This window comes from Marmota marmota, unplaced genomic scaffold (assembly GCF_001458135.2).
Source record: "Marmota marmota marmota unplaced genomic scaffold, marMar, whole genome shotgun sequence".
NCBI lineage: Eukaryota > Metazoa > Chordata > Mammalia > Rodentia > Sciuridae > Marmota > Marmota marmota.
Window position 1 is genome coordinate 7,262,592 of NW_026000005.1, and position 9,600 is coordinate 7,272,191.

Consider the following 9,600-nt stretch of genomic DNA (forward strand, 5'->3'; position numbering starts at 1 on the left):
CGAAGTCAAGTCCTAGCTTCTGAGTTCAAATAGTATCTGCCCCAGCTTCGTGATGCGGCTTAAAGTCAGGAGCCATTATGTCACACACATTCTGGGCTGTGCCTACCTCGGTGGGTGGAGCAAAGGAGGCGGGAACTTTACGAAATTTGACTGGGTGGTTAAGAAAAACAGAAAGAGGGAAACAGGATAAAGCAAGACAGTCCTAAAAGTAAAAGAGAAGACAGCCAGCAAGGAAAGATCAAGGCCAGAGGAGGGAGGAGGCCAGTGGAAACTGATACACCCCTGGGGACCTCGCTTAGAAAGAAGCCCTCAGAGCCTGGTCGTGGCTGGTGCTAATGTATGTATGTGGCAACAAGCCAGAACCCCTCGTCGACGCGCTCAGGAGACCTTAACCAGCCACCCCGCAACCAAGCTTTGTGGGTTTGGATCCTCTGAGGGGATCTGGACTGCAGTCGGTCTCTGGGACCAGGCCTGAGTACCGGTCCTCCCAACCTGAGGGTTCTGGCCCCTGCGCGAGACGCCACCGCCCGCGAGGCCGCTGCGCTCGTCCCTGTCCTCGACGTTCCAGCTGGGAACGCGGCGGGTGGGGCCTCGAGACCCAGGGCACTGGCCATTGCCCGTCGAGTCGCGACAGAGGGACGACGGCGAAGCGCTGCTTGGGAAAGCGAGCCCGGAGGGCGGCGGGGGAGGACGGGGCCTAGCCGGCTATGGAGCTGTACCTCAGAGCCTGCTCCAAGGCTGCCAATGTCGCCGCCACCAAGACGGGCTCCAGCAGCCTGGCCGCGGACAGTCAGCAGTGCAGAGACGTGAGTGGCCACAAGCCCGGGGTCTTTGTTCTCTGCTGGGACTCAGGCCTGCTGGGAGGACCTAGCCACACAGGGCCTGGCCTTAGTGTAACGGTCCAGCCCTGCGCCCCCTTGGCGCGCACCCGCGGAGCTGGAGCAGGGGCCCCGCGAGGCTGGAGGGCTTCACGGGCATCAGGTGCGCGCACCCCTGCAACCCGGAATGAGAGGCCAGGGCTTCCTTAGTGGGAGTGGGAGGAGACTGGCCTGAACCAAAGGGGTTCACCCACCGAAAAGAAGAACAACTAAAGTGTCCAATTGTGCCTGACAGGGTGTACACAAGACCCAGTTTCCAGGGGTGGGAGCCTCTCAGCTACTGGATTTGCCCCTTGGCGTCAAGCTGCCTGTGATTCCAGGAAGTAATACTGTTTTCTTTACTACGAATATAAGTGAAAAGGTAAACTGATTTTTAACTGTCTTTAGTTTTCTTTTCCCTTTCTACTTGCTCTTAAATTCAGAGGCTACAGTATACAAAGTCCATTAAGGGAATTTGCGTTAACATTCACGAGAGAAAACAACTACAACAACAAACAATCAAACATAAATCTATCCAGAGGCATTATTTATAATATATGTAAAGCATCATCCTATATAATTTGGACAGAATCACGAGCCAGAAAGTTTTTATTGAGTTCTGTCTTAATTTATAACTTATGGAAGTTTATTAACAGTTTTAGTAATGTTTCACATATAACAACATAAATAGTTTTTATTTGCTTAAAAATATATTTTGAATGTAAGGTCAAAGGCTGCTATTGTTTATGTGTTATGATTTTAACCAATAGTAATATTGGTTAATAACTAAACTCTCTTTCTAAAACACTTTGTATGTGTGTGTGTTTTGAGCCCAATGCTGTTTTCACACACAACGTGGAAAAAGATGGCCCTGCTTCTATGAGGAGGTGGTCCCAAGATTTACCCCAATCTGGCCTTTCAGTTAAATCTCCAGAGCCTTGGCTACTTCAAGTACATGTCTTTTATAATCACACATCCATACCGTGCTTTTGTCCTCCAGTCTCCTAGTTTAACAGTTTTTCTTCTCCCTAATCTATGAATCTGAGTCATTCTTCAAGATTCTTTGTGAGCCAGGATAGACCTTGACTAGCTTAACTTTACTTAGAATTCACATGTCCTTGGTTTGACTGATCTCACTCAACACTCAGACTGAATTATAATGTTTACTTCTCTCAAATATTTTCATGTTTCGAGTCCTCAACTCTATCCCTGTCTGAAAACTCCCCAGCTTTTATTGACAAATTCTTGAGATTCGGTATATTCTTATTGAGTGGTTACTTTGAACAATATTCCAAAAAGTTCTGTAAAAGAATTCTAAGTGAACTCAACCCTTTCACTATGATGTCATCAGAAATCAGTGGAGCCCTTTGATATTTTATACTTGCCGAATATCTTAGTTTGGTTCCTATAGTAAAATACTATAGACTATTTATCTATAAAACAAAAGAAATTTATTTACAAGGTTCTGGAGGTTGGAAATCTGAAATTAAGGTACCAGCATGATTGGATTCTGTTTAGCACCCTCTGCTTATAACCCTTAAGTGGCAGAAAAAGAGTTGATGAGCTGTCTGTGGTCTCTTACGAGAGCATTAATACCATTCCTGAGGGCTCAACCTTCATGACTTAATTACCTCCCAGGACTCTACCATTTAATAACACATTGGAAGCTAAGACTGCAAAATGTAAATTTGGGGGAACACTTACATTGTGTAACACCTAATAAATATGAGGACATACTTATAAGTATTAATAAGTATTTCCCAAAATGAGATTTATTTCTGACAAAAACATAATTACTTTTTGAAAGCTAATCTGTTCTACTTGAATATAGTAAGCTAAGATATAGATAGGAGAAAGAAGTTCTGTATTCTCTTGCACATATAATGACTATAGGTAATGATAGTGTACTCTATATTTTGTCTTAAAATTTTTTGAATGTTTTCACCACAAAGGAATGATGCATATTGAAGATATAAATGTGTTCACTCTGATTTGAAGACTACACAATTTATGCATGCATTAAAATATCACATGGTACCCCATAAATGTATACCATTGTTATGTATTAATTTTAAAAAACTAAGCCAACCTCACAAAATTTGTGTCATATCTACACAAATTTATTGCTAAAATTTGCTTGAAATTTATTCAATTATTAGTCATACAATGATATAATTTCTCTTTAGCATAGAAACTTAGCCATGTTTTTTATCTGCTGCTTCTAATATGTTTACTGTATTACCATTTTTTCAATCAATAAATTCATTTGTATATTACTTTTTAAAATTATATTTCTATTACTTATTCCAAAATTATTCATTTGGCCATAATTAGGTACCAGGCCAGCTCCCTGAAGACTGACTTTATGAGATTATTTTTTCTCAGCATTATATATTTGATGAAGTAAATCTTTATTATTTTTATATATAGAAAAACCAGTTATTTCTTTTGACAACAAAGGGTTACCCTGGCTTTAATGAATCATGTATTAAAAGGTAATACCTTTTCATGGCTTAGGTGATCAGGTTTAACCTTGAGAAACATATGCCTGGCACAACTAAAAGTCAACAATTGCCTTGTGCTGTAGTCTCAGGGACCTGGGAGGCTGAAGTAGGAGGATTGCAAGATTGAGGCCAACCTCATCAACTGAGACTCTTTCTCAAAATGAAAGAAGTAAAAATAACAAAGGGCTGGAAAAATGTAACTCAGTGGTAGAGTACCCCTGGGTTTAATCCCAGTACCACCCTGGAGGTAGGGGTGAAAGGGGGAAAATTTAAAAGTAAAATAAATAAATAAAGGTCAAAAACATCTAAACAAAATTGAAAACTAAATATCACCATCCAAAAGAGACAGTCTCCTCCTCAACTTATTATTATTGATTGTTTCCTTTACAGGAGAGATGCCTTTCTCATTGAATTAAAGACTTTAATGCTAGCAGATTCTTTTCTATGCTTTTCAGAGAAGCATTTTGTAAACAGGAAATTTGGTTTTCTGATTTGGCCACTTGTAAGGAATTAAAGTTTAGTGTTAAACAGGGGGTCATAAACTTAACAAAGAAGATTTTCAGTAAAAAGGGAGAATTATTATACTATTATGGACCTCCTCTCTACCCTTTTGTGGAAGTCTTTGTAGGGTCCCACCCAGCCAGCCTTCTGAGTACTCATAAAAGTATTGAACAAAGTTATATCTGTAGTCAAATCTGGAGGTCACCAATCAATAGCTGCAGTCATGTGTGGATCATGCACTGTGTTGTATGATAGTGTTCATGGAACTAGATACCTGCAGAAAAGGCACATGCTCCCTGGTTTTCCAGCTCACCCACATATTCCACTTCTTTCACCTGATTCCAGATCTGGCTTTTTTTTTTTTTTCTTTTGACTCACACTTGTGTTGTTGTAGCCAAACTTAGAATGCAAAAACCCCCCTCATTTCCTATAAATATGTTTTAAAGTTGGCTCTTCAGTGTGTTGAACTATGTAGATCTAGAGTTTGCTTTGAATGTAGAATTTTCTTTCATTAAAGACCCAAAATACAATGACTCTTTAACCCCTAAGTTTTAACATCTGAGTTTTGCTTTTACTGTTTGTTCAAGTTACTTCCATTTAATTACATTGAAAGATTTCCTTTTTCAGATGTTGACATATAATAAATATAATTAATACTATCCTTTTGAATGTAATGCCATGATCTGATAGAGGAATTAAGAAAGGGAGAATCTTAGCATTGCTTTATGCCTTAAAAAATTTCTACACTTTACCTTTTCTTTTCCTCTCCTCCTGTCTTCTCTGGATTAGGGTCAGAGACTGATACAGATCAGTGAGGTTGGGTCCTTAGAATAATTCATGTAATTGAGAAAAAGAAGAGGAGAATAGTGTTTAAACTTGGTTCAAGTAAATCTTTCCATTGGAGTTTCTCCTGTTCAGATTCTTCCACTGTGTTTTATTTCTAGTCATCTCAATAGGTTATTTAAATTTGAAAATGCACCAATTTTACATATGTAATATTTTTGAATCTGTGTTTGCAGCTTTTTCGACCGTCCTACGGTTTTAACCTGACAGATCCTTATTGTCAGCTTTTGGAAAACCAGTATAAAAACCTCCATGATCCACATTTAAGAGCCTACTATAAGCGCAAAGATATCCTGAGGAGACTAAAGAAAGGTGGCTACATCACCAGCAATAATAAAGTGGGTTAAACTTACTTTTTGTAAATGAAAAAAAAACTTAAAAATTTCATACATGTGTGCTCTATACCTTCCTGGAGAGCCAGTGTGATCACCTTTAACTTAGAATACTGTCAGTGTTTGAGCCAAAGGAAATCAGATAACAGGTGTTTCTAAATGAAACTAATTCTTCACCTTTTTTTCTGTGAAATATCACGATTATAAATAAGTAATTTATGATGGTAAAAATATATTATTTGCCTCAGCTGTATTACAGTCTTGTTTATTTGTCTCTAATGGCACTGTACCCTTGTCAGGATTATGAACCATATATGTTTTAAGTTGATTCTTTTTAGTTACTCATAATATTATTATTCATTTTAACATAATTCTAAAAGTATGAAATATAATTTTTTTTCTCATTCAGTCCCCCAAACCACCCCTTTCCTTCTTTTCCTTCCTCCCCTATTTCCCTTCCCTCTACTGATCTTTCTGCTATTATAGTTTTTTTTCTTATTAGTGTCTTATGGATGTACATGATGGTGAGATTCACTGTGGTGTATTAATATAAAAAATTACATAAAATAGGACTGTTCACTCTGTTTGAATCCCAATGGAATGTTCTTACTTCAGTTAGACATTTATAATTATAATCTGAATTATAATTAATCAGAATTACTATTTCAATAACTTCAATTAATTGTTAGTAATAAATTCCTTATTATATCGTAGGTCATTTTGGATAGAAATTTTAAAAATATTATTTTATATTCTACAAATTCTTTGTATTCTACTTTATATTCAATAAATATAGAAAGATACTATCCATGAAACTATTACTATTGATACCAAAATGTGATTAAATTTTATGTCACTACTATTTTTCCTCTGCAAAGTGATTATTACTTTTATATATTATAGATTTAAAATATTTATACATTTTTGTTTTTGCTTTTAGATTGTATGTACCTTGAAGGAATTAAATAAATACAGGCAATATCTCACCAGCTTAAAATTAGACTTTGAAAGAAACTATGTAAGGGAACAAGTAAGTTAAATACTTCAACTTGTTTTCTTTAAGCAGTTTAGAAAAAAGTTTTGTTTGTATGTGTGTGTGTTTTTAATAACACTTTGACTTTTAATTGTTGACAAAGTAATTCAGTATTTTTCTGAATAAAAAATTAGAATAGGAATAGACAAAATTTGTAAGTTGGTTATCTTTGACCAAAAATGGGAAAGGAATTAATTCATGCATTAAATCACTAGAGGTGACTGATTTTATCTGGAAATTAAATTTCTGGTCAAATGTGTTACTTCTGCTTGATATGTGGCAAATAGGAAGTATCTTGTGACAGCAAGATTCTTAAACTGTAATCCAAAACCAGTTAAGCAGTAGGAAGAAAACTGTATGAAGAATTTCTATGGTGTCCTACAGATGACTCTAAGAACATGTACACTGTGTGGTTGTACTCACGTCCATGCACCTGCATTTATTCTATCAAAATGTTCTTAAAGGTGCAATGGAATTCTTGGCCATAGAATGAGCAGTTATAGGCGGTGACTTCCTTCTGATTTTTAACTCTAAGCTGCATATGGGGCACATCTGAGTTGGGGGGGGGAGAACATTCAGGTTTTAGGAGCAAGAAAGTTAATTCAAAATAAGGAAACATGTGTCTTTGTAAATTTATGCTCGAGATTAGAGAGTTGGATTAAAATGAGAAGGACTTCCCTACACTTTTAAGTGCTGTGTATCTTTCCCCACTTGCCCTCTACTTCTCCCATGATTTTATTTAATTTCTTTAAAACAGGTATACAAATGAAGGGTTTATCTCTAATTTTCAGAGAAATAAATCTTCATTTTGGTTTCGTTGTCTCTATGTCTAATAGATTCAAAATAGACTTAAGTGCAATTAAATGATTAATAATTTATGCAATTTAGAAATGCTAATGGCTTTATTTCTGGGAAATATAAGAAATTACATATTTATAATATACATTTCTAAACTAGAAAATGATCGCAAAACAACTACGTAGACTTCAGGAAACCAATCATCTCCCTGAATGTTCTGAAATTGCACACTTCCAGAATTGGTTGTTACATGAGGGCACTGCACAATCTATTAAGGACCAGGAGAGGTTAATAAGACACAGGTAAGACTGAAATTAATGCGTATTTTTACATATATATTATGAACTCAAATAAATTGAAAAAATACTGGAAAACATTGAAGGCAAGATTTTTTTTTCTTTTAAGTAGTAGATACTACTTAACTCCCTTATAGTCCTTAGTGTAGAAAGGAAGAAGGTGGGGAGACAAAGAGATACGGGGATTGGGAACCTTGGTGTCAAGGCTGTGAAAGAAAATTTAAGCTTTACCAGAGAAGATAAACTTAAACCAAGAGGTAAGCCAAACACATGACTGAAGGAAAAACCGGTCCAAAACCCTTTCTATAGAAGGAGAGGAAGGGAAAGTATTTTTAGCACATGTTGAAAACAAGTTTTTATGATCCATTTTTAGGGTCTGACGGCATTGAATTTGAGGCAGTTAATGCAAAGCCCAAAACTTTCTAGTTTAAGATATCTGATGCAAAATATGAACATAAGCTATCTTTAAAAAAATTAAAAATCATGTAAATTAATTCAGATATTACTCAGTCAGTAACATTCCATTGTCAAATCTGTATTTTTAGGTGAAGGTAGGTGACATTCTTTTTCCTTCACTAGGAGTTGAAAGTTTAGGCTGTATTATCTGAATTTTATTTTTTAATTTTTATTCCACAGATATATTTTGCAATAATACCATAAGATATTTATGTACCAGAGACCCAGACTATAAATGGAAGATTTGTTCAAAGAATTATAAATTACAAGGACTCACTTTGTTTTCAGAAAATTCAATTTTTTTTCTGGATTTGAAGTTGCAGCTTCATTTATATCAACGTTCTTTCCAGCTTCATATTGCTAAACCTACTGAGTTTTGAATGCTTACTGTGCAAATGCTTTAATTAGTATGATACACATTGTCCCATTGCCTTGGCTATGACAACATATACAAATGGAATAGGAAGACTTTAAAATGAGTAAAATATTATGAGTCAAGCTGAACTGAAGGTCTATGAACAGGACTAATGGGAAAAAAAATCCTATAGTTCAAAAAATGAAAAGCAAGCAAGGAGATGATTTGGGAATATCAAAACACAAGATACCATAGTGCAGGAAACATCCAATTCACTTCATGATGTTTGCACTCTTTCTCAGGTATCTGGATATGATATGTAGGGAATTAGAACAACTAGAGCGCACAGCAGAAGAGCATCGCCTACTCCAGAGAGATAGAGAAGAGAGGCGTCAGCGGGAACACACAAGAAGAAAACTTAATCTTCGCAGAAAAATTGAAGAAGTGAGACATAATAGATTTAAAATATTGAGAGGAAAAATTGTGTACACTTTTCTCCATTTGTAAATAATGTATGCCATAATGCATGAAATCAGTTCAAGTCATTTCATTTCTAAATAATTTACACCCATTAAACTATCTTCAGAATTATAATGTATAAATTATTACATAAAAAATTAAGGCAGGGACCACACACTATACATATAAATCAACTTCTGCTCCTCTCCTCTTTGGGGACAGGCATCTATGTAGCCCAGGTTAGACTCCTACTCTTAGATTCAAGGTATCCTCCCATCTCAGCCTCCTGAGTCTGGAATTACAGGCATTCTCTACCACACCTAGCTTAACTTCCACAGTGTGAAAGAGTTACTGGACACACTTTCACTTCCCTATATCACTCGGTGTGAAGAGGAAAAAATTTTGAATTTATATTTAGTAAAAAATAATTATGGCCCATTGTGGTGGTACATGCCTGTAATCCCAGGTACTTAGGAATCTGAAGCAGAAGGATTGCAAATCCGAAACCAGCCTGGAAATTTAGCAGGAGACTGAAACATATTTATTCACCAGCCAGCCCAGCACTAGCTGGTGGGAGGAGGAGGCAGGCTGCAAGTCTACACTGTTTGACCTGCTCCAGGGGTTAGAGCACACCTTCTAAAGCATGTCAGTAATTTATTTACAAATGGCTATTGCTATATTTCAAAACTACAGACAAAGATCATGAGATCTAAGATCATAAGCAGAAGGGGAAGTGGGTAAAAATGACTGTAGTTGAGTACAAGTTGAAAAATGGTTACTATTATCTAGGCAAACATTAACATTTTATGTAGTTAGGGTACACTGCACAAGTACAGGATATAAGAATAGAAGGAACAATTTCATCATTTTGCGTTACCAATATGCTATGCTAAGCAAATGTTGATAGATACAAAGGCAGGGTTTTCCCATGGGAGAAACATTTCTTACATGACATGGAGTTTGGGGATAAAATGGAGTCTTTTGGTCATTGCCTATATAGCCTGGCCATAACAGGATACCCTGTCTCAAAATTAAAAAGTAAAAAGGGCTGAGGGTGAAGCTCAGTGGTAGAGTGCTTATGCAAAGCCCTGGGTTCAATCCATAGTACCACAAAAAACAAACCAACCAACATACTACCTGCTTTTTTAAAATAGGAAACAGTGGGG

The 9,600-nt window shown here is 36.6% G+C and overlaps 1 protein-coding gene across 1 annotated transcript in view; it reads left to right on the forward strand.

The window, feature by feature from the left end:
• Positions 1–707: 707 nt before the first annotated feature.
• Fsip2 (fibrous sheath interacting protein 2) overlaps positions 708–9,600 on the forward strand; it is a 75,223-nt gene continuing 66,330 nt past the window's right edge. The window contains exons 1-6 of the mRNA XM_015480962.1: positions 708–806; positions 1,114–1,239; positions 4,882–5,043; positions 5,978–6,067; positions 7,028–7,170; positions 8,278–8,419. Coding sequence (XP_015336448.1) covers positions 708–806; positions 1,114–1,239; positions 4,882–5,043; positions 5,978–6,067; positions 7,028–7,170; positions 8,278–8,419 — 762 coding nt within the window. The remainder of the gene's footprint in view (positions 807–1,113; positions 1,240–4,881; positions 5,044–5,977; positions 6,068–7,027; positions 7,171–8,277; positions 8,420–9,600) is intronic.